This window comes from Natator depressus, chromosome 4, assembly GCF_965152275.1.
Source record: "Natator depressus isolate rNatDep1 chromosome 4, rNatDep2.hap1, whole genome shotgun sequence".
Classification (NCBI taxonomy): Eukaryota; Metazoa; Chordata; order Testudines; family Cheloniidae; genus Natator; species Natator depressus.
Window position 1 is genome coordinate 33,575,795 of NC_134237.1, and position 26,489 is coordinate 33,602,283.

The 26,489-nt window shown below is 40.8% G+C and overlaps 1 protein-coding gene across 3 annotated transcripts in view; it reads right to left on the minus strand.

Moving 5' to 3' along the window:
- Window positions 1–2,322: 2,322 nt before the first annotated feature.
- The window catches only part of ELOVL6 (ELOVL fatty acid elongase 6), a 181,718-nt gene continuing 157,551 nt past the window's right edge, over window positions 2,323–26,489 (minus strand). For all 3 annotated transcript variants that reach the window (XM_074950746.1, XM_074950748.1, XM_074950747.1), the window contains exons 3-4: window positions 13,895–14,046; window positions 2,323–8,539 (exon numbers count right to left, since the gene is read on the minus strand). In XM_074950746.1, the coding sequence (XP_074806847.1) occupies window positions 8,115–8,539; window positions 13,895–14,046 (577 nt within the window). In that variant the 3' untranslated portion in view covers window positions 2,323–8,114. The remainder of the gene's footprint in view (window positions 8,540–13,894; window positions 14,047–26,489) is intronic.

Here is a 26,489-nt window from a genome sequence, read left to right on the forward strand (position 1 = left end):
GGAAAGATATCAGGAGGGCCAAATCGCACCTGGAGCTGCAGCTAGCAAGAGATGTCAAGAGTAACAAGAAGGGTTTCTTCAGGTATGTTGGCAACAAGAAGAAAGCCAAGGAAAGTGTGGGCCCCTTACTGAATGAGGGAGGCAACCTAGTGACAGAGGATGTGGAAAAAGCTAATGTACTCAATGCTTTTTTTGCCTCTGTTTTCACTAACAAGGTCAGCTCCCAGACTGCTGCGCTGGGCATCACAGAATGGGGAAGAGATGGCCAGCCCTCTGTGGAGATAGAGGTGGTTAGGGACTATTTAGAAAAGCTGGACGTGCACAAGTCCATGGGGCCGGACGAGTTACATCCGAGAGTGCTGAAGGAATTGGCGGCTGTGATTGCAGAGCCCTTGGCCATTATCTTTGAAAACTCGTGGCGAACGGGGGAAGTCCCGGATGACTGGAAAAAGGCTAATGTAGTGCCAATCTTTAAAAAAGGGAAGAAGGAGGATCCTGGGAACTACAGGCCAGTCAGCCTCACCTCAGTCCCTGGAAAAATCATGGAGCAGGTCCTCAAAGAATCAATCCTGAAGCACTTACATGAGAGGAAAGTGATCAGGAACAGTCAGCATGGATTCACCAAGGGAAGGTCATGCCTGACTAATCTAATCGCCTTTTATGATGAGATTACTGGTTCTGTGGATGAAGGGAAAGCAGTGGATGTATTGTTTCTTGACTTTAGCAAAGCTTTTGACACGGTCTCCCACAGTATTCTTGTCAGCAAGTTAAGGAAGTATGGGCTGGATGAATGCACTATAAGGTGGGTAGAAAGCTGGCTAGATTGTCGGGCTCAACGGGTAGTGGTCAATGGCTCCATGTCTAGTTGGCAGCCGGTGTCAAGTGGAGTGCCCCAGGGGTCGGTCCTGGGGCCGGTTTTGTTCAATATCTTCATAAATGATCTGGAGGATGGTGTGGATTGCACTCTCAGCAAATTTGCAGATGATACTAAACTGGGAGGAGTGGTAGATACGCTGGAGGGGAGGGATAGGATACAGAAGGACCTAGACAAATTGGAGGATTGGGCCAAAAGAAATCTGATGAGGTTCAATAAGGATAAGTGCAGGGTCCTGCACTTAGGATGGAAGAATCCAATGCACCGCTACAGACTAGGGACCGAATGGCTAGGCAGCAGTTCTGCGGAAAAGGACCTAGGGGTGACAGTGGACGAGAAGCTGGATATGAGTCAACAGTGTGCCCTTGTTGCCAAGAAGGCCAATGGCATTTTGGGATGTATAAGTAGGGGCATAGCGAGCAGATCGAGGGACGTGATCGTTCCCCTCTATTCGACACTGGTGAGGCCTCATCTGGAGTACTGTGTCCAGTTTTGGGCCCCACACTACAAGAAGGATGTGGATAAATTGGAGAGAGTCCAGCGAAGGGCAACAAAAATGATTAGGGGTCTAGAGCACATGACTTATGAAGAGAGGCTGAGGGAGCTGGGATTGTTTAGTCTGCAGAAGAGAAGAATGAGGGGGGATTTGATAGCTGCTTTCAACTACCTGAAAGGGGGTTCCAAAGAGGATGGCTCTAGACTGTTCTCAATGGTAGCAGATGACAGAACGAGGAGTAATGGTCTCAAGTTGCAATGGGGGAGGTTTAGATTGGATATTAGGAAAAACTTTTTCACTAAGAGGGTGGTGAAACACTGGAATGCGTTACCTAGGGAGGTGGTAGAATCTCCTTCCTTAGAGGTTTTTAAGGTCAGGCTTGACAAAGCCCTGGCTGGGATGATTTAACTGGGAATTGGTCCTGCTTCAAGCAGGGGGTTGGACTAGATGACCTTCTGGGGTCCCTTCCAACCCTGATATTCTATGATTCTATGATTCTATGAGAGACCTGCTCAGAAAACTTCAGCAGAAGTTACTGTGATTCTTTCAGTCTTATGAAAGCAATGGGGTGTACAGTTTCTCAAAGGACCGATTCTGTGTCTATGCATTCCACCCCTCCATTCAGAGTGCAACAGGGCCAGTCTTAGACCAAACGGCACCCCAGGCGAGGAGCGTCTTTGATGCCCCCCTCCCTCCATTTGTTCAACTTTTGAATATAGACTACTGGAAACATTTTACTTCAAACATTCTATTTTCCCTTTTGTTGCTAACAACAAAAACAGCACCCCGATCCTGGCTCCCCAGGTGGTCGCCTGAGTCACTTGCCCCTAAATCCAGCCTTTAGTATAATATAAACATGATGGATGGAGCTTTTCTAAAGTTAAAATCAAAAGATTATGATCCTTTTGAAATTCATTACCAGTAAGAATAAAAACGTGCGCGTGTGTGTGTGTATGTGTATAAAAATCATAGTAGGGGTGGGGCATGAAGTGAGATACAATAGGAACACCATAGTTTGATGGCCAAAGAATTGCCTATGTCACCCTATAACCGCACATAATAGAGTTATTACCCCAAGAGATAATATAAGAAAATAAAACACAGAAAAATAATTTATTTTGAACCAAAAGTTAAAATTTTATTTTGAATAGCAATATCCCTCCCAAAAAATAAAATTCCTTTTATGTAGTGAAATATCCATTTGAAAATGGCAAAATAAAGCTATTTCTCTTATTATTCTCTCCTAGTTATTGTACACATTTAATCTGATCTGAATAGCAATCTATCTTGAGGTTTAATACTCCAAGAAGCCAAAGGTGTAGTGGCTTTTGAGAAAGCAGAAAAGTCAATCAGAGCTGTGGCGTGGGTGGGTTTGTTTTTTGGCAGATCGGCCTATTTGAAGCTGCCCAGGATTAGGAAGAAGTGGGACTTCTTAGGAATATCATTTATGTAAGGGGAATACTGCTGTATGTCCAATAGCAAAGAGATTCGAACACATCGACTTGGCAAAATGCAGCATTCCACTGAGATATTGAAATTTTAGGAAAGGCCCATTACCTCCCAAGCTGCAGAACTCACTCTGCAAAGCTGATCTAACTTGGGTTGGCACAGCTGGTTATCTTGAAACCTGCTAGGTGGTTTTGGCTCCCTTCGGTGCTGATCCTGCAACTAATTCCCAGTGGGTAAAGATCTCTCTGCCCATGTACAGCCACAGTGACTTTGGTGGAGCTCTGCATGGGCATGGATCCAGTTGCAGGATCTGGGCCTTTTGTCTTTAATTAAATGAACATAAGATGTATAGAAATAAAATAATAGAAAAATATTGAAGATTTCTCCTTATAATTTCTGCAGTTCATTTAGGGAGGGTAATGTGACTAAGGATTAATGACTTTTGTGTCTTCATGGCCTGGTGCTGAGCAACCTCAACACCCATTGTACTTAGCAGGATTTAGGTCTTTTATCACCTTGTAGGACTGGACTCTAAAGGCCTGAACCAAAGCCCACTGAAGTCAATGGATGTCTTTCCATCCACTTCAATGGGCTTCAAATCAGGCCCTGAACGAGAGAGACATCACACCAGTGTTGGAGTTCATCATCATCCATTCAAATTGCTTCCTCTATCAAAGCCAGTTTATTACTATACATAAAGTATACTTATATTTATTTGTATATAAATATATTATACTGTTTTAAGTGGTTTTGAAATACAGGACAGAAAGCAAACAATTAACTTGTTTTGATACATCACATTGCACTAACATACTGTATCTGGCACCTGCCCAGAAAGGCTGCTGTTTTCATAGTCACAATCATTTGTGTTTTACAGTCTGTTATGTAAAACTGATTAGCTGAATACAGGAGGAGTTTACCTCACTTAAGTGTTTGTCAACTAACGCATTCTCCCAAGACTTAATTTTATGAGAGAGAACAAACATACTGAAATCAAGTCTTTAGGGTCACAAGCTAAAAACAAATCATAGAACAATTCTGAAGTTATCAAACACTTGAGTGGGACCAAGGAACCACTGTGCAATTAACTACTCAACAAAATGTGTAGGGACAGACCATTTCACCGAAGCATTTTCCACCAGCCACAGTAGCATAAGCTACATAGGATAGATACAACCCATTTACATTAGACTCATTTTTAGAAAGGTTGCAAATCCACATTTTAACCTCTCACATCTAATGTCCTAATTTTAACACCACCCTGCACCCTGATTTGTAAATGGCTTTTATCAGTAACTATCATCTCTTGGAAAACAGGACAGGATTGCCTTGTCATATCTACCGTAACATACATTCTAAGCCCTGATTCCAACTACTCAGGTTGCTTGTTGACTGTATTCCATTTGCATGGCTGTGTTCTTATTTTGTAAGGTAAATGCAGTTGCTAGTTTACTGTGACATTCTCCCGGTGGGCTCCATAGGAGTAGTTCTCCTTTGCATCCAGTTGCTCTTATGCACTATCTGGGAGATCGGACACAAATCACTTGTGACTCTGATGTACAAATGTTTGTAAGCATGGGTTATTTTCCCACAGGCACAACTTAAAGAGTTTTCAGACTTACCCTACTTTTTGACATTTTTATTAAGTAGTTGAAAATATTTTCTTTAAATAGTCACTATATAATATCACTGCTTAGCAAGAACAAAATTCTGCTCTTAGCTGCATGAGTGTAAATCTAGAGTAACTCCATTGACTCCAGTGAAATTATACTGGATTTATACTTGTGTAAATTAGAACGGAATTTGGCTCCAGTGGGCTGAATTCATAATTGGTGTAACTTCCTTGACTTCAGAAGGCCAAAGGAATCCCATGAACTGCTGCCAACTGTCATTATTTTATCCTAGGCTTACAATACTTAGTGTTTTTCTTACAGTCTGAGCTCCTGGAGTCATGTGACTACAAGAGAATCTTAGCTTTCATTGAAAAAAGATAAGTCTCTAGTCCTCAGGTTTGTAGAGTAAAGATTGAGACTGTGACCCCCCCAAGGCTCCAAATGATGAAGGCAAAGAAAAAGAAACCCATCACTTATTATTTTTAAATCATGATTTTTAGCTCCTGACTCGTGAATTTTGAACAGTTTGAATTGGATGTGTGGTTTTTTGAAAATAAAAAATAAAAACAAAGATTTTTGTATTTGGACTTAATCTAATTTAAAGGAATTGAGACTATCACATCTGAATCCAGTGAAACTTCATCTGTCAAAATTCTACTGTACAGTACTGCAGTATAAATAGGACATAAGTAAATGAGTCCATGGTATGGCATCAGATAAAGCAAATGACAGTTCAATCTTCACTACTGTTCCTAGGCTAGCTTTAATCTAGCTAGCATGGGTATGCCTACCCATGCTATACTCGCAACTTCATTTGCTGTGTAGATGTACTCATAGTGGAGTAAGGTACTACCCCCTGAGTTAAATTCTGGTTTTGTTTAAGTCAATGGCAAAGCTCCCAGGCTTTGAATCTCGCCCTGTATGTTTAAATACAGTATCATTTGTTTTTCACCTTGACAAATTAAACAAAATGTGTAAAATACTGTATATTTTTTGAAAATACTGCACAGAAATAATTGTTTTAAAAAAGTCTACTGTATTATTTCTCCTCTGTTAAACCACTGAGATTAGCCCACAATAGTTTACCTACCTGTGGTCTAGCTTCTTATTTGTAATGTTTACTGAGCCTTTAAATAAACATAAAATAAATTAAAATGAATGCAATTTTTCCCCATTACTCAGATAAAAGAAGTGGCATTATAGGGTGAAAATGTTAGCCTCATTCAAGTCAATGGCAAAACTCCCATTGATTTCAGTGGAGTCAGGATGTCACCCCTAATTTCAAAAGACATGTGGGTCACTTTCACCTCCTTTTTATTTCAGCCTGCATAGAAATGATTAGAGACCACAGAAACACAGAACTGAACATCTGAACGGCACAATCCTTGGCTTGTTACTGATGCTTCTGTTCTGACTGAATTCAAGTTTAATTTTGCCTTTTTCATCCTTAATTATTTTGCTTCTCTTCAGTTACTGCTACCTTTCAGCCCAGGGAAAAATGAAGCAGGAGAAAACAGCTTATTGTGCATTATAATTATCTACTTCCAAATCTGTGAAATACCATCGTTTACACCTTTAATTGGTTTTGTCTAATAGCTCCTATACAGTAGTTCTATAATTTAAGTTCATGTCATCTTCATTACTGAATATCACATTTTGCTGTTGGTTGTGTACGGTAAAATAAGGCCAGAACATCAATAACCTACATAACACACATGTAAACTTGTTTTTCTGCTTGTTATAGTTATGGGTAGGCCCCCAAGGACTTTCTGATTCTTTTAAAAGCATTCACATAATACGGAATGTAACTTTATTTTTTTTCTTCTTCACATAATGAGACACTGAAAGCCCTTGTCATCTCTAATAGGATATTACGCAGCTCTGGTTTTATGAATGTCAGCACAATTAAAGCCAAAATAAAATAATAATAATAATACTTTGTACTGTACAATCTCAAATTAAAGCAAGAGAGATAATGACAACTTTTGCATTAGCCAGAAAATGTGACTCTTTCAAGGGACTTTTTTCTTGTTGACAAGTCACATAACGTGTATATGGGTGTAGCTGTGTATATTCTATGCAGAACAGCAACCCCTATTCTGTTCATCTAGTTCTTCTAATTGTTTAGTTAAACTACCAAACTGATACAATTTAGAATACTACGTTAACACATTTAACATCACGTTTACATACTTGCTTTTTTTAAATACTAGGAACTTGTACACATTTTATTTGGCTTTGTAAGGACTGAAATATTACAGATAATGCAATCTACTTTTCTTTGAAAGAATATGGCTCTTACCAACTAACTCTCTCTGAGGTTCAGAGTGAAATACCTTTTCTTCTATCTGTAGCTGACTTGAGAACAGGATGTCTTCTTAAGTGGTCAGCAGGATGCTACAGTACAGATTGTTCTTAATTAAGGATAATTCTCTCCGGACATTAGACTTAAGCTGTTGCAGCAAAATTATTTCATTTAGACTAATTTTTCTATACAAGTCTCAAGAAGAACTATTCCAAGTATGTTTTGTTGTAGTATCTCCACATGACCAGAGGAGGGCACTTTAAACATCTTTGCACTGCTCATGAAGCAAATGCAGAAACACAGTGTAACCCAATGTCACATACAGTCCTGCCGAATGCTATTAAGGTTGCAGTTTTCTTTTTCTGAAGTTCACAAAAATATAAAATATGTAGTGTACCACAGGGCTCTATTTTGTAGATAGAGTGCCTATCTCTACCTATCTAGATTTTCTTTTGATTCCTCCCCATTTTCATTTTCTTCAACTTATATTATACTGCTGATTAATCTGAGACTCACAGATAATTGTTAAAAATATTTTGGGGTTCTCTCCCTCGCCCTCCCTACCCACTGCTCTGTTGCTAGCCCGAGGTAATTTAACAGAGATTGATTTAACCCTCTGTCTTATTCTACTGCAGAAATTCCTTGACTTTGATTGGAAAATGCACTTGGAAAAAGCACTCTCTGAGATATGATATGTATTGCAACAGCACATCTCATCACATTAAAATCTTGTAAAATTACTGCTTCTCTCTGCCTGCTCAAAGCATTGATGTTGCATACCAGATCTGCATACACAGCATAGTACAGAGTGGGGAAATCAATCTTTTATCCACTAAATTCACTACCGCAATGGAGTTCAATGACTTTCCATAACAAACATTCAAGATAGCCATTCATTTTTCACTTTGGGGCTAAACACGTCAACCCTTTAGGATGAAGTTTTTAATTTTGTAACTGTACTGGTATCATAGACACAAACAGTTTGCTCTCCGCTTTGTTTTGTTCAAATTTAATGCAGAAAAAAGATTAGAAAGGATATAGAAATAATTTGTTTTTAATAAAAGTCTTTCTTCCATCTTTGGGGAAGAACAACGCTTATTTTTTCTCCCACAAAATGTTATTTTCTTTCCTTTTTCAGAGCTGACAGGTACAAGAAGGAAGATGTCTTTCCTCAGCAGTCCTTTGAGATGGAGTAGAATTCAATGAGTCCTCACCATGATAGGATCATAAACTTACTGGTTTAAACCAACCTAGCTGTCCCTAAGCTGCCAAGTTTTAGCTGCACCATTCATGTTTCCTTGTGCCATTTTCTTTTGTTTGTTTTTATTTTGTTTTTCTTGATGACCCTGAGCTATGGCTTCTGTCTTGTTTATACCACTAGTCAGCCTTCCTTGCTTTTCTGGTTTTGCCGATGTAGGCCTCAAAGAAGAAATGGCAGAATAACACGAAGTAGCTGAGGTACATGAGAGAAGACCAGATGATGTTCTGAACATGGGAGTGGCACTGCCCCTGTTGCATCCAGGAGAAGACCAGGTAATTAACTACACAACCAATCAACATCTGAGTGATCTGTGATAAGGTGATGAACATGGCAAACTTGCGTGAGACTCTGAAGCCAGCAGCCCGCAAGGCATAGTAAGAGTACATAACGGCGTGGACCCCATAGTTCATGGTCATAAACCAGCCACCACCAGCCACCATGTCCTTGTAAGAGTACCAAGAATAAAGCAGCACCGTAATGTGGTGGTACCAGTGTAGGAAGATGAGCTTCTGTTTCCTAAGAATAATGAATATTGTATCTCCTGTAAGAGAGAAGACGGGGGGGGGGGGGGGGGGGGGAAATATCAGAAACAAATCAAACTACTTTGTAATTCTTATGTTCTGCCAGGTTTAAAATGGTGGGAAGTTATTTAGATTGTAGCGTTTTGATTAAAACCTCGGATCTAAACACCCCATAACTTTATTGGAGTTTAGAAACTACTTCTGTATGTATGTCCAGAGCCAGATTTTACAAGTGTCCCTTTGTCTTTATGATAGGAAACAAAAACTCCAGGTCCAAACACTGTCTGTACTTGGGGCGGGGGGATGTCTTTGTTTGAAAAGAACATAGGATCCAATCTTTGTGGCATGGGTAATTGCTATTTTAAAATGCTACTGCTTAATTCAGAGACATTCTCTGCTCAGGAGGCAATCTGTGAAAGTCTCTCATAAGCATTGTATTTTTGACTTGTGTTTTTACGTTTTGAGCACAAGCAATGTCCATTTGTCTGATGCAACTTCAGGAAGCAGTGGTATTTAACAGACACCGGGAAACCACGTTGAACAAACCAAAAGCTAATGATAGTAAGGGAAGACTGACGATGTGTTGTCCCTGAGGTTATAAGGCAGAAAATTCAAGTCAACATTTTCAAACCTAGGTGCCTAAAATTAGACTCCTAATCCTATATTTAGGCACATGAATGAAAGTATCTGATTTTCCAACCCCTGCTCACATGAAAGTCAATGAGAGTGGTAGCTGCTCAGGTGCCTAAATAGGGATTTAGATGCCCAAATTTAGACATCCCTACCCCCCAGGTTTGAAAATTCCAATCACAGAGCGCAAAGATTTTGTATCACTGGATCCTGGCATATAGGACAAAGTGAAGAAAACTCCTTATGGACCCATCCTCTCCTGTGTCTGTTTGCTGGTGGAATTGCAGTAGGGTGAGAGATGAATCAGGCTCTGTGGAGTTACACAATGCAGTGACAGTCATGAGTGACTGAGGGAAGAGTTTGTGCCATTGCGTTTTCACCAATAGATATCTAGTCACCTGTGGCACTCAGTGTTAATATAAATAGGAACAGGAGGGACTATACTAAAAATGTTTTTGTAGCAAAGTTCTGTGTCTATGTAACTATTAAGAAATCTGTTTAATGTACATGTCTTCAGAGTTTATATAAAGAATATTGTGACTTGAGCAAACTATTGTCAAATCGTTCACTGCTGATCTACACAAAGGTCATTAACAAACAAAGAAAGTGAGTCTCTCTGCAAGAGAGGTTTAGGTTTTTCTGCTTTAGGTTTTTCCCTCCATGCAAGCAGGATTTTTTGAACATAACTGCCAGAATTGTTAAAGGGACTGTAGTGATTGGGGCGGGGGGAGGTGAGAGAATATAACATAAAACAATGAGTACAGTCACGTTTTTCAAAATGATTAGTGACTTTGAGTCCTCAGTTTTTTGGCTGCCCAACTTGGGACATCGGCAATGGGGCTGATTTTCAGGGGTAGGTGCTCAGCAATTTAATTTAATAAGGTCCATTTAAGATGCCTCAAAAACCAGAGCCAAATCACTAATTATATTTGAGAATCTTGGTTGCACCCTCCACTGACACTTCACTCAGAGCTCGCACCCAACAAGGCCTGAGGTTTTGAAAAGTTTCTGGGACTTTTTTCTGCTATTGGTTGTCATTTCCCCACATTTCTGAACTTCCTGGTTGTGGCTTGACTAAAAGTACTAAATAATGGAAATCGTAAAAAGAAAAGTCCTCTGCTGTTTCTAGCCAAACTGAAGCAGGAAGTACCAGACATCTCAAGGGAGAGCCTGCTCTCATGAGAGTTTGAACTAATTTTTTAAGACTCAGGTCAATAAACTCTGTTCTCAGTAGCTCCATTAATGGCAATGGAGTCATTCTGGACTGACTGACTAGTGTGACAGCATCGGGCTCAACAGGCTCAAACAGTCTGAATAAGTATCTGAATGCTTGAGACTTATACAAATCAACCTGAAACAGCTGCATTCCCTTATTACTATGCAAAATGCTACTGTATATGTAACCTGTACCACTGGAGAGGGAGTGCAAGTGTGAACACTTCCTGGTTTTAGAGAGAAAACGAGGTAATTTTGAAATACCTCATATCCCTTTCCTCCAAATGCTCATGCTATTGCTGCAGAAAGATATTTTAGTCTTCTTCCCCTTACTGTTTCTTTCCTCTCTTCCTGCTGTTTGCCACTACTGTACTGATCTTCGTTATTTTATTTATATTCATATGCTCTTATTATAGACAGTGATTTATAAGGGGGGAAGTGTCAAGCATGAAGCACAAAGTGTGTTTATAGGTGCATATATCCTTGAAGAATCCAAAAGATGAACATTAGTGAGGGGTGGAACTGAACCTATGCCTTACATACTAAGGCTACAGTTCCACTCACTTCTGTTTGCTTCATTAGCTGCAGGAATGCTGAGTCACATTTTTTAGCACCTACGTTTCGAGCAGATAGTTCCTGATTTTAACAAAACCAAATCTAAGTGGGTTTTCATGTAATTCAAACAGTAAGAAACCAAAGAGTCTGAAACAGCATGAAGGGGGCTGTGTGTCTTCTTGTCTCATGAGCTGTATAAAATTGCTCATCTGAAACCCACTGAATTGAGTTTGCTGCTGAAATGCAAACCTATTCCTGCTGTTTATCTGTATTTAGTGAATTCTGCTGCTCTGTGAGGTTTCAGTAACCTGCAGCCTCAGAAGTGAACTGGAGGGCTGCTGAATCGTTGTCCCCTACTTTGTATTAAGGCCATTCTCTCTCATACTAAGAAGTCCTATGAGCAGCAAACATATAGGCTGGGTACTAAACATACTCCAGCAAATATATTCTTTATAGCCTTACAAAAATTGCTGGAGAGAAAACGATTTACAAAATCTGCATCCAATAGGAGGGTGGGTGGAAGAACTACAATACTATGGGAAAGGTTTTTATTTTCTGTCTGCAAGAAGCAAACTGCCAACTAAGCTTCTGGTGTGTTGCGGGGGGTGGGGGGAACACACAATGTTCATGTGTGTACACACACAAAATAAGGACAAATAAAACAGAACTGAGGTAGAGTGGGACCTGAAGCCTCCTGCTTCCATAGCTTGATGTTATTGTGTGTGGCTTCCAGATTTATATACAGTAAGGCAGACGCTGAATGACCCTGCAAAGCACTCTATTAATGTTTACCTGTAATCACTGACCGCTTCAGACACGGGGCACCCTGTACACTCTAACAGTGAGTTTTTTGCACGTGGTTATTTATGGGACAGGCCTAGATAAGGAATGGAGGAATCTAGTGTATTGCTCTATACTGGGTTCAGGACCTGTCCCCATGTAATCAGTCAAAGTACAGTGATAAGCCGAAGGCTGCAACTTTCCCTTGACACTGGATACAGTCAGTATGATGTCTATTCTTGGCTATTGAACCTGTGACCTACAGAGCTTAACCGTGAACCTCAACAGCTTGAGTTTAAGGATCCTGGCTGAAAGCTGTAACAGATTCATCTCTGCTGCAGACAACACATAGAGGGGGGACACTGAACAATGGGTTACATCAGGTTTTCTTGACCTGCTGACTAATATGTATGTTCCTGAGCTACCAGCTGCACAAAGCTGAATAGCCCCAGGAACCTAGACCTAAAACCACTTCTATTTCAAGATGGAACCTCTTTGGTTCCTTCCCCACCCCCCAATTTCTACTGATCCTAGGTGGCTTTTAGGGTGGTTTCCCATGGCCATATGGAACAGTCAACCGCTTCCTCTCCTTATACTCCAGTCTGGATAACTTTGTTCTGGCTGAACATTCTAGGAATTTCTATTAAACTTTATTTTTATTCTGAACAAACTGCCTCAGGAGTACGGGCTTGATTCTGCCTTCACTTATGCTGATGTAAGTGAAGAGTAACTCCACTGAGGTTAATGCCATTTTACTGGTGAAAAGCTCATAGCAGAGGATGTATCAGATCTTACGTATATCTCTATGTTGGTTGTTGTTCAATTTCAGTCAAGAAGTCGTGGTCACTAGCTCAGTGGCCGACATCCAGCCCTGCTTGGTAGCAGACTAGCCAAAAGCAACTGATTTTTAGTTATGTTCAATGAGTTGATGGTCACTAGGTGCCCACATCACCAAAACCACAAACACTAACTAGCACCTATCAGCCATCTCAGCAGAGACCAAGGACCGAAGACAGACCTACAATTTCAGTCCTGCATGTCATCTGTCTAGATCAGGCTTGGGGTATATTAGCAGGGTAGTATGGGGGAAGCTTGAATTGCCAGTGCCTGTCCTATATCTGAGAGTGCACTTCATGGTCCAGCACTGCTGAACTAACAAACTTAACAAGTACTAAATTTAGAAATAGGGGGCAAGGCCCAACTATTTTGCAGGAGGCCTGTGTATATGATCATTAAAGTAAAGGAATGAAGTTTCCAATGCCCTGGCTGGTACAACCATTAGATAAATGCTTTTTTATCCCTAGATAAGGTAAGAGGAGAAACAAGGAACCCTATGAAGAGATAAATGAAAAACAATACAATGTGGGCTTATTTGCCACTGTCAGTCACCTCCTATGGGAAAGGAAATTGCCCCAGCATGAATATTTTGCTTAATCAACAGGTGACGGACTGCCCCCAATCTAGCAGATAACACTAGGTAACTCTCACTTCCACGATGAACCGCTAATAGGGGTTAGGTTGTCCCTAATCCTAGCATAGGTGTACAGAAATAGTGGGGAAAACAAAGGCACAAAAGGTTTCTCTCCCTCCTTTCATACCCTCCAAAAAAGTCAAGGACAAATAAGGCCCCTGTGCCTGGGGGAGCACAGAGACTGCTCCATCCATGGCCCCTAGTAGTACACTGTGCCCCAGAGAGGGGGCTGTGAGGTACAGGGCCATGAGCCTACTTGCCCTCCACACTGGCCCACGGAGTTAGCTGGGAGCACAGGGAATGAGCAGGTTGTATCATCTCAGGAGTACTGGGGAGCTATGGGAGGGGCACAATGCATGGGCTTCATGTGGTTCTTTAATGTCCCCAACTCAGAGCTGTGCTAAATGCCATGGGTTAGCCCAGGAGCATGAGTTAACTACGTAAAAACCCAAGCTTGCATAAACTGAATCAAAACTGCTGAAAATTAAGGTGAATTGACCTGAGGGGTTTGGGAATCATCTTGTTCAACTTTTCATGGCTCTAATCTTAGCGCAACTGAGCTTAAAGCCTAGTGACTGAGGAATATGGGGGTTTGGCTTTTTTATTTACAAGCCTGAAAAGTGCACTGAAAAGTTTCAGCAGCACCGAATGGTCTGCCTGTTTTCTGCATAAACTCTTTTGCCCAAAATGTGCACATTAAACAAAAACGAGAGCAGGTACTCACCTAGTTCGGGTGCTTTGCTTAGCACAAATGCGTACGCCCAGAATTTGCTGACAGGTCCATTGTAAAAACTCTGGTCACACACTGACTGCTTCAGGCCTTTGGTCATCAGAATGTACAGCATATAAGCACCAGTTCGAACAGCACCAAATATACTTCAGAATAGAAAGAGAAAATAAAGAACATTCAGTATATACTTAATATCTAAACTTAATCACTTCAAATCATTATAGTAAAAAGCTAGTGATGATCTTAATTATTAGCACTTTGGGGCCAAATATTGATTCAGGTGTATAGCTCGAGTAACTTCACTGCCTTCAAGAAGTGATTCTGAATTTCCAGAGTGAGTGCAGAATGTGGGTGATCTGCTTGTTTTATTGGACTGAAATGATACCACTGGTGACCGTCTGGTACAGTCATGTCAGCTCCCTTCTTTCAGTCCTAGGGAAGTGTTACTTCAGGTGTCAAGAGTGGATGGGAATGTCTCCTTTAACTCTTGAATGTGCAACCTGCAGAATTTTGATCTTGCTGGCTGGGAAACTTCACAGCCCACAAGCAGTGAGTTTAAGAGCAGCTTGCATTTTTTATTGTTATTAACTCCCTCCTCTGGGTTTCTCAGTATGTTCCGTCATCTGTTTTCTATGCCCCAGTCCTGCAATCCTGTACCCAGCTAGAACTCCACTGACTTCAGTGGGGAACCTGCTTCAAGAGAGGAGCTTAAGCATGTAAACTCTTTTGGTAGAGGCCCTGGCTGGCTTCATTTTGTGTCTCAGACACCACCTGGCACATTGTTTGCTCTTAACTCATTACTAATAGAGGAACTGACAAGATAGCACTAGACGAATTCATTTCATGAGACACACAAATCACCCTCATTTCCTTAAACCTGTTTGGACAGCCAGATATGTTGTGTTCTTTCAGTGAGATATATCAGGATGTACATTATGGTGTTAATTAGCGTCATTGATGGAAGAGCTCATTTTAGATTACAACTGGCACACAGGTGGCACTATTGAAACGGCTTCGCTTCAGCAACACCAGCTGTACCATCATCTAGTAGCTGAGCAGGTCTCCACTTTGCAACCCCTAGCTGTTGGCTCAGTAACCAGAAGGATGAAAGGCCATTCTGGATGCATTACACTCCGGCTTGAAAACCGAATGTGGAGAGAGGCTCAAAGGCTTCTTTCTTACCCTGCTTGCTAAGTTATAAGAGCGCTCATGCATACTGGTTAACTGAGTGGCTTCACTAGCATTTCTGAAGTCATACTTTGAGGAACTTTAAGTAACACAAACAGCCTGAAAAACTTCAGGCCTTTCACCCTCTGAACGCTCAGGCATGCAGAATTCACCACACTGGATCCCTGTACCCCACCACTACCCCACATCACTTCAGCCAATGCTGCCTTGCATCACTGTGCCCCGTCAGTGCCCTGCATCACTTCAGCCAATGCTACCTCACATTGCTGTGTGCCAGCACTGCCTTGCATCACCTCCCCACATCCCTGAGGTCCATCATTGTCCCACAGCACCATGCCCCATCGCTGCTCAGTTTAACTGCATCACCTCCCTCATCACTGTGACTCATCCCTTCCCAGCATCACATCCCCGCTCCCTACCTCACATCACGTTGCCTGACATTGGCACATTGCCTCCTCCATACCTGTGCCCCATTACCAGTGCCCTGAACCACTTTCCCAATCACTGGTTTGTGATATTGCCCCCATCACTGCTCCACATCACCTATTCCATCAGTTCTCTGCATCTCTATGCCCCTTCACTGCTTGGGGGCACTGCCCCCACTACTGTGACCCACCAGAGCCTCCCTTCACCTCCTCCATCACAGTCTCAGATCATTGTGCCCCCATCACCGCTGTGTCACTGCCCCCATCACCTCCTCCATTGTCCCTCATCCCTGTGACCCATCACTTCCCTGCATTCACCGCTTGGCCCATCTCTCCCACTCACCTCATGGTCCCCTGTCATGGACACCCACATGACAGGAAGAGGGGTGATGTGATGGATTTGACTGTGGAAATGTATGCATATAGGCAGTACATATTAATCACACATGCAAAAAAAGAGGAAATAAGGTGCACACTTTTAAAAGTGTGGGTAATCAGCCATTGGGACAGTTCACCTAGAGTTGTGGTGGATTCTCCATCACTTGCAGACTTTAAATCAAGACTGGATCTTGCCAGAGATATGCCTGAGCTCAAACAGAAGTTATGGGCTTGAGGCAGAAAATACTAGTTGAGTTTCTATGACCTGTGTTACACAGAAGGTCAGGCTACACAATTTTAATGGTCCCTTCTGGCCTTAAAATCTGTAAATCTATTAATCTAGGTCTTTATATCATTTTTATAAAGTCTCTTGACTTCTAGACCTATAACATTAACAGGTTTGTGTAAACTGATCATTGCAGGCCAGCAAAACACCATCCCCACCCTCACCGCCATATACAGCATTGCACAAGAACATTGTACCAGACATTACAGTGGTTTTTAACTTCCTGTGGAGCATCAAGTCCTGGGCTCTTCATCTGTGCTGCACATGGAGGGAAATGTTGCTTCCTGACTCCTGCACTGCTCACCTTATATCTTGAAGCATGAGGTTTGGGTATTCTATTAGTATATATAACTACAAGTGTAATTAATGTACAAGTTATCCTGTTCTTCTAAAAGTCAAGCTTCAAAAGGCAAGTGATATGATGGTGATATCATCATTTGTATTGCAATAGCTATTAGGACCCCCACTCATGGACCAGGACCCCATTGTGGTCGGTGCTGTATAAACACAGAACAAAACAAAAACATCTCTATCCTTAGCATCTACCTGGACCTTATGGCCTCTCTTTTGTTTAGGGTTGCTTTCTTGTAGAACCTTTTTCCCAACATGCTTTTCTCATATCTTTCTGGGGCCACCCTTTAACTTTGGCAGAGACGGACAACCGCAACCTTAAAGCAGCTATATTGAAACTGGGTGCTCCTTGCTGTATCTCCTCTTCTTCCAGCTAGTAAGTATTCTAACTCCTGTTTTGCTTTCCTTTTCTCAGTCCTGAGGAGACAGCACAGTCTCAGTTATTTGAACTGATGATTTCCTGCAGCAGTGAATTCTACAGGCTGACTGGGATAGCTAGGTTCTTGTTTCATTTAGGAGTTGGGTGGGAAAGCAGAGATTAGTGGGATCAGATGGAACATGTCCTGGATGTGCAGTACCAAGCAGTCTACTGTCAGCACTGAAGCATTTGCTGACATGAAAATAAAACGGGGAAGAAAAATCAGAGAGTAATATCCTCTATTATAAAGTGAAATAATTGCAAGCAACATTATGTCCATTGCTCTTTTAAAAGAATCATGTTTTAATAACATTTGCAAATCAAACAGGTTTCTGAATCATGAATTTAAGCTCAGATCAGAATATTGTCTGTCTAAAATAACAGACCAAATTCTGATTGAGCTAACACTGGTGTAAATCTGGAAACTGAAGGAGTTACTCTAGATTTATATCCAAGTAACAGAGCAAAATCTGGCCCCTAGGGCGTACTGATCAATTCTTCGTTTGGCATGGATGAGATCACATAGATCTTTATATATTTCTTTTTTATTAATATTGTTCTGTCATATTTCCCTTTGGTACTACATGTGTGCGTATTCCCAATTACACTGGAAGGCTAGATGGGTAATAGCAATCCCAGGGCAGGACACTTAGTTCTACCTCCATGTTTCTAACTGTGAGTGACTTGTGGTTAGTATTCTACCCAGAGTTTTCCTTACTCAACCATAGTGATCTTTTATATTAGGCAGATGAGAGCAACGTTACCTTTAGCATAATACATACATTTAACTGATATATTGGGCTGTGCTTTGTGCCTACACTCTACCCAGTTGACAAGCTGAAGTTACCGGACAGTGTAATGTTTAGTGAATGCCCCAAAGTGCATGTCAAACTCAGAGAAACAAAGTGGCTTTTTGTGCCCCCACCATTTAATCATGTTGTTCCTTCTGTGAGGTGTGATCAGCCAACTGATTTATGTTTCACATAGAAATGATGTGCAGGAGGGTGATGGGATTGCTTGCTCAGTAAATCACTTCCGCTTCATTTTGCCCAGGCCCTGCTCTGTACTGTCACTATTGTGAGGCATTAAAATGAACTGCCTACCAAAGCAGTCTGGCGAGTGGGAATCAACTGCGATTCTAGAATTAAGGTAACTACTGAAAAGTTACAGCCATTCCAAATAAAGAGATTTATCAAAGACACACTGCACTGGTAAATACTGCTTTCTCATCTGTTCAAATAAAAAATGGCCTGCATTTCTTTCCCTTCAGGCTGTTCCTTGTCGAGTAGACTAACAAGAGTCCAATTGATATGTTTTGATCATGTTATGGACAGGTAAATATCTGCTAATATAAAATTAATACTCTTCACTTACTTTTTCCTTTTAACATGAGACTCTCAAAACATTTTACAACATGGATTAAGACCATGAGAGGGCAGGATCATCACCCCATTTTGGAGATGGGGGAAATTGAGGCACGGGGCAGGTAAGTGACGGGACTAAGGTCAAAAAGCAAGGTAGAGATAGGAGCTACGAATGGTCTCTAGGAACCCTGACTCTTAGGTTGCTGATTTAACCACTAGACAACATTCTTTCCACACAACTGTAATAATGGGAATTGAACCTGATTCTGTGGGGGCTGAACTAACTCTTGGTGTCCATGCTACATAGATATGAAAGCATCTGACAAACACGACTACATATACTAAAACACTGCCACTGCAGTGCTGAGCAGAGAATGTGGTCTTATTTCAACTCTTTAAAATATCCAAAAATATCTAATTTTCTTGTTTAGCTAGCTGCAGCATCAGTACTGTGTATTATTCTACCTGGAATATTTGACACATATTTTATTTTCTGCTCACAGATCTAGAGACAAAGCCCATTTTCTGGCTCTGAATGACATGCACATCTCAGAACAGAAAACAACATCAGCCCACAAGTCAAACAGTTCCAGCTATCAGCAGCACAAACAGAGCACTATGGCTGTTCTTTAAAAACAGAAACAAAACAAAAACATAGCTTTGTGTCTGCAGGCCTAGTTGAAGATGGGACCACACTGGAATTTATAAGAATTCTGCGTATGGTTCTGCTAAATTTAAAATGAATTAGTTATGTGTTACACATGTACACTGTGTCCAGATCTTTGTGTTTTGCATGTACATAGTGTCTCTTATTCCAAAGGATCCCACCATACTTTACTAACTATGTACATATGGCACTAATGAAGTGCAGCCAATTGGATCACAGCATACTACACAAACATAAAGGCGGGGAAATTCTGGCCAAGGACTTCAGGCAAAACTCTCCTTATACACATGGGATACTTAAACCCAAAACAGAGAGGAGCTTGGCTTGTAAGAGCTCATCACAAACTCATCTTCTCCCCTCCACCAACCCACACTAAGCCTGGATTGGAACAAAAGGGTGAGCTTTGAACCACTAATTCCAGGAAAAGCCAAGCTATTACAAACTTGCAGTTCGGGTGTCACTCCCTTCCCTGGGAACATCCATGGGAAGAATTGGGGGGAAGAGAGGGCTGTCATGTGACTATGGTAAAGATTCAGAGAAAGTCACTTTCTTCTAACACTCAGGAGGGAGCTTCATTAGAATGAGGATAACAGTATTATCCCTAAAGCTACTCGGTCTCATTGTGTTTCACTGTAGATCTTCTGCTTAGAAATGGCTCCAACCTAGCTTCCTGACACAAGTTTAAAAAACTCCAGCAAACACACCCTTGCAGTTTCCTTTTTTTTATAAAGTGTCTTTTTACAAGAATTTATATGTCACAATAAAGTATAGATCTGGACATAACATACCACTGGCTTTATCACCCTCCTGGAAGTCCGGATACCTCTTAACAGGTATAGGGAGGATGTTGAGGTGGGGAAAGAGTTTTAGGGACTTGTAGGGCCCATTAAGAATCCAGTGGCAGAATTCAGAGCTGTCTAGTTGCAACCATTGTGGGGCTGGCCTAGCCCTGAGAATTGGGGAGCCTTAATTCTGCCTTGACGTATCTATAAAAAGTGTGTATTCCTTGAACTGCCCATGTATCAGCAGGGAGTTTCTGTTGACGTGCACATCTGTAGAGTTAGCCAGATTTTCTATCGAGCATGCTTCATAATTAAAATCCAATCAAAGAACTTTCATACTTAAGAGAGCACATGTTCCTAATTGAGAGCCATTCAGCAGCCTTCAGCCTCCTTTGCTGTATCCCAATAAAGAAAAGAATTGAGGCCACAATTTTTTATAATGAGAAGATTTACAGGTGAAATATGCTGAGTCAGATAGAAATGTCTCTAGGTCAGTTCCTAAAAATTTGACATTTTTTTCAGCACATAATAAAAGTTCATTAGCCTTAATATTTAATTCAATAGAAGATATTTTATTGAATGTATTAGGTTTCCATTCTTCTGCCAAAGAACTGGTTTCTTAATGGTTTGGGGTGGCCTCGCTGTGCCAGCATGTCTGCATGCTGATGTAATTGCTGCAACCTCTTACAAATGTGCAACAGGTTATATTTCCTTTTAGTAATATGGAAATTGAGCTGTTGCCTGCATGTCTGAAACAACGGCATCCCCCACACTGACAGGATGAAGTGGCCTGGTGTACTACAAACACGCTGAGACGGATGAGAGACGAGGTAAAAATACCTAACAGAAAACCTCTATGCTTAGCAGAGTAAGAGAAAAATGCATAGCAACTGGTTATATAAGGGCGTCTATAGAAAAAATAATTATTTTATCAAGGTTCATAGTCAATAGATGTTCTGTATGTGTAATGCCATCTTTTCCTGTAAACAGAAGTCACAAAACAATCAACATAGCCTGTTTCAAATCCTTATATTGGAAGTTGTCTTCTTTGAACTCTAGATCAGTGAAGAAGCAGATTTTAGAATCTGTAGACTACAAATCTGTGATATCACATGCTCAGTGCATCAAGTTCATAACTAACATAAATGAAAGTTCGGCCCACATAAGTCAATTTGGCCCATACCTCCCCATGTTGTAAGAAACACTGCCAGTATCTTTTTGACATACATAAAACACATTTCGGACAGAAGAACGTTGAAATATAAACTTTTTTTTAAAAAGTCCTTTAAGAATGTTTATAAAGGCTTTTCTATGCTCCTACTGATGTTTATAAGGGCAACAGAGAAGCTTCTTTCAAAATGTTTCATATTTACTGGACCCTTTTGAAGCTGGATCCCAAAATACCTGTGACCAGCTTTGTTTGAAAGTCCACCATTGAGAAGCACGGGGAACAAATTCAGCCATGGCATAAGTGGAAATAACTTCCATTTATTTCTACAGGACTTGTACTTGCTTAAACCAGAGATAAATATGGTCCTTGGTCTTCACAGCCTTTAGAATAGTGGTCTTTTTCCTGTTTATTACAGAACAAGTTTTTCCACACATCTGAAAGAAGGCTGGCAGGAAGCTGTTGTTGAGAAACAGATATTCCTTTGGCATGCATAAACACTGTAGGATAGTCTGCAACAAACAGTGCAGAGGTCCTACAAAACAGCTTCATTCATTGCATAACCTTAATTCAGCTCTAGAATATGGACCATCCTGTGCATTGTACAAGTACTGGAGGAAAAAAATAGTATGTGATTATGTAATTAAAGACTGTACTCAATGCATACATACAAATAAGATGAATTAGAATTGCACAGGCAACCTAAAAATTCCTAACTTTTGAGTGCTTGACTTAATAACTTTAATATTAAGAGAGTGTACTTTTTAGTGTAAGCATTATGATATAAGATATGAGTGAAAGGCTGGTTCTAACTGTGCGGTACTCACACAGATTATAATGTGTTAGCCAATTTGCCATTCTTGTAATTATCATGCCATCCAAGGAATGGGAAAGAGAATTTTTAAAAATATTTTCTTACTGTTTTTTATATTGAAATGTAAATAAACTACCATTCATATTTTAGCTGTTTGTTTTTTTGAATCAACACTTTCAGTTGGCAGTTGAAAGGGAGTGTTCTTGTTGTGCTGGGGAAGTCCCCTCGAGATTCTTGAGTAGGACTTTAAGAATAAGCAAACAAAAAGATCTGTCTTTTGTAGATTTGTGCCTAGGTTTTACACTGACCGCAGCTCATGCTGGGGCAGACCTCTGGGAGTTTAAACAGTGCTGTGTACAAGAGAGAGCTGTGTGAAAAACTTTACACAGAATTTAAAAGCCTGAAACTTTAAACAAAATTTAAAACACTCACAAATTTTGCATTTTGTTTTGAATTTTCAAAAATTTTTATTTTGTGAAAAACCTGCAGATATATGGCAGTACAGAGGGCAAGTTGGTTCTAAAAATAGGGCCAGCAGGGAGTGCAGTTTTCCCTTTCTCTGTGTCCATGTTAAAATGCAAAACATTCCTGGATGATGGTTGGGTGTCCTCAGAGCCTCACCAAGGCAAGAACTGAAGATGCAAGATGGAAAAGAGGTTACTTAGTACTCCTTGAAAATCCAACAAAGACAGAGGAGAAGGTGCCTTTGAAGATGAGACAAGGTTCTGCAACTTAATGGGGGCGGGGTGTGTGTGTGTAGCTTATTGACAAATTTACAAGGGTTTATTCCAAGTACATCTTGGAGCTTCCAAGTTCCTACCAACCTAACACTTCAGGCAAGGGTTGTGATGTATCAAGCCATGCCATTTAAGGTTTGCGAGACTTGCACCATCTGCAACTGGGACATTTTGCCCAGCTGTAGAGCTATCCATCAGCATGAGAGAATTGGAGCTCGTGTTAATTTCAGTTGCTGATGGCTGGTTTCCACTCCTCTAGAATGGTAGTCAAAGAAGGGAGTGTGTTAATTCTAGGATCAATAATCTTTTTTTTTTTTTTTTTGCTATTTATTGGACACTTATTTAAAACGTATTGTTTAAAAAGCCTATATTATGTCCATTTGTCCATCTCAAGGAAGAATTCACCAGGACATCATTTAACATTTGTCAATAGTCCTTCTGCTGAATTGGAATTCCATTCAATCGCAGGGACAGGACCTGCTAGATTTTCTATGAATATGAACTACCTAATATATGGAAACAAAGGATGAATGAGCAGTATAACCCCTGATTATATTTTCCCTGAAGAGTAAACTGGTGCATATCTACATTGTTTCTCACAAACGCATGAGCTTTTCCCCCTTGTTACTACCAATGAATGGGGAAACGAATGAAAGTTGCAAAGGAGCAGAACAATTAGCCAGAGTCAGTAATAATTTTGCTACACTTGATAGCACACAGAGTACTACTGGGTACTTGCAAACTGGACAGATTTACTGAAGCTGTTATTTCCCTTTTTAAATTTAATCATGTCTTTACCATTTGTTTGCTTAAATGAAAAAATACACACTCTTCCATAGGTGCACAGCTTTGCAGTGGGGAAGAGACAGGTCTTATTAGTCTTGTTGAGCATAACTTCTTATGCACACTTTGGATGCCATATAAGTAATAATGGATTTTTCGGAAGGAATGGATTCTCCTATTGACCACAAGTAATAATTCATCTTTTGACAGCGTCAACATATTTTCCTTAGCTGGCCAGTGGGAACACTGATGTGACCTTGGGCATGATTATGATCTCGCTTTACAGTGATTTTACCCAAGTGTAGCTTCATGTCTTCAGTGGAGTTATTCCTGCTTTAAACAAATGTAAGGAGTGTGGTATTGCTGTTTGTAAATCTGTGACTGTATAAGCATGATCTTTTATCAAGCCATGGCTTTAAACTGAGGTTTTGTGTCCGTTGCCATGAGATATGCCGTGTTGTTGTAACCACGTCAGTCCCAATAACAGAAGTTGGTCCAGTAACAGATATTACCTCACCCACCTTGTCTCTCTACTCACCACGAGAGGCTAAGTTACTGATTTCTTGGTAACCAGTTAAAATCTGGAGCAGGTTAATAATGACTGAAAGCTATTACTATCTTATGGTTGTTTAGTGACCTACGTGGAATTAACCAACCTCATTTCAATGATTAATGGAGTGGTGTCTGCATTGCAAAAACAGACATGACAATTTGGCATGTTGTCTATCTCCACATGGAAAAGAGGACAGAAATGGGTTTGTAGTCTGACAATAGGCTCATACCCTGCCAGTGCCACATAAGGACAGCACTCTTCAGCATTACGTTGGCTGCCAGGTGCAGGAGTCAAAACACTGACCCAAAGAGTACAGGAGAACCTTATTTAACCTGATTCTAGTTATCCAAAAATTCAGAGTCAAACTGATTCTTATTCTGAATTGTGTCTTAGATACATAGAAAAGTCTTCATCTTATCCAAAACCCTGATTATACATATTATTTTCACTTCCCCCATCTCATTTTGATAAACAAGGTTTGACTGTAACTGATAAAAATGTAGTGTTCAAATAAGATGTCTCTCTGAAATTTCGGAATGCTGTGCTGATCAAATTGTATCTGGTTTCTTTTAAACAAGATCCAAGAATGAGAGTGTGCACAAAGCAATCACTCTATAATTTGACCTCTCGGTCTTCATCCTCAAAGGAAACCTGCACACCACCTTCAAAAGATGAGCCTGGGAGCTTAAATTCATAATTTTGCTAAACACTAAAAATAATGGACTATACACACTGTAATGAGAGTGATGCTCACCTTACCTGATCACTCTCGTTACACTGTGTATGGTAACACCCATTGTTTCATGTTCTCTGTGTATATAAATCTCCCCACTGTATTTTCCACTGAATGCATCCGATGAAGTGAGCTGTAGCTCACGAAAGCTTATGCTCAAATACATTTGTTAGTCTCTAAGGTGCCACAAGTCCTCCTTTTCTTTTTGCAGCTAAGGTAAGCTATTACCAACAGGAGAGCGGAGCGGGGGGGGGGAGAGGGGGGACCTTTTGTAGTGATAATCAAGGTGGGCCATTTCCAGCAGTTGCCAAGAACGTCTGAGGAACAGCGGGGGAGTGGGGGAATAAACATGGGGAAATAGTTTTACTTTGTGTAATGACCCATCCACTCCTAGTCTTTATTCAAGCCTAAGTTAATTGTATCCAGTTTGCAAATTAATTCCAATTCAGCAGTCTCTCGTTGGAGTCTGTTTTTGAAGTTTTTTTTGTTGAAGAATTGCCACTTTCAGGTCTGTAATCGAGTGACCAAAGAGATTCGAGTGTTCTCCGACTGGTTTTTGAATGTTATAATTCTTGACATCTGATTTGTGTCCATTTATTCTTTTACGTAGAGACTATAGTTTTTCACCTATAGTTTTTCCAGTAACAGCTCCCTTGGTGCCTATGTTTCTGCCTCCACGCATGTGCACTGCAGCCTCTCTTTAGGCATCTGGATGCCTAAATCCCAGTGCAATGCATGATCTGAAAAAATACATAAATTCCTCTGCCTAACTTGCCTGCAAATCCCAGTGCAATGCATGATCTGAAAAAATACATAAGTTCCTCTGCCTAACTTGCCTGCAGGGCCTGATCCAGAAAGTGAGCTCAGAGGCCACTTAGCAGATTGGGCCCCGCATATGAGCTAAAGGGGAGGCAAGAAGAATTTCCCTCAACTTTGAGCCCAGTGGTTAGGGTACTCGATGGGGATGGGGGAGTCCCACAGTTCAAATTCTCCCTCCACATTAAGGAGAGAAGGGATTTGAAACCTCTCAGGTGAGTGCCCTAACCACTGGACTATGGGATAGTTTATTGAGCCCCACATTGTCTCTACTTGAAGCTGTTTCACTTTAGATAAATAATTAAAGAATCACTGGCACTAGGGGACTGGGTCTCCCACAGCCTTGGTGAGTGCTTTAATCACCAAGCTATAGAGTCATTCACAGGCTTGCTTTCTCTCTCGGGCCAACTGATGCTTTAATTATTTATACACAGTGGAGCAGCTTCAACAGGAGAGACTGAGGGAGGCAGGAGCCCCTCTCACATCAGAATATCCCATAGCCTAGTGGTTAGGGTACTGTGCATCTAAACCTTTTAAATATGTGCCTGTTAAGCTCTAAGGCCTAGGAACATTTACGTTCATCTAACACTGTTTAAGTTTAAACAAGAATAGGAACTTATTTTTGTGCAGCCCGCCAGTGTGAAAGTTCACAGAATATGACGCAAAAGCTGAGTTTTCATCACTGGTGTTGACATAGAATTTTTTTCTTTTTTTTTTCTTTCACTGTGGACAAGTTCAAGGTTTAGGTTTGATCCTACTCAAAATCTCAAAGCTCTATTCAGTAGAATCTGATGACTTGGTCCCCTTTTTAAACAAAACCCGCTGAAATCATGCATTTGAAAGCAAAACAAACAACTGACCCATGAGGTCTCAAAAGACTCCTTGGTAAGTTTTTCAGTTAATGTGATTTGGCTTTCGATTTGGAACAAAAAGCGAATCCAGGGAAGTTCAGAGTGATTTAGAATTTTATGCAAATATTTGACACGGCTCTATTAAACATGCATTGGCAAGTGCAGATATATAAATAGGCAAGTGCATGTGTCTGTTGGTGGCTGTTACTTTCCCACCTGAGGGTTTGTTTGCTGTGTGTGTGTAAAAAGTGAGACGTTGCTCTTGAGTTACTGGA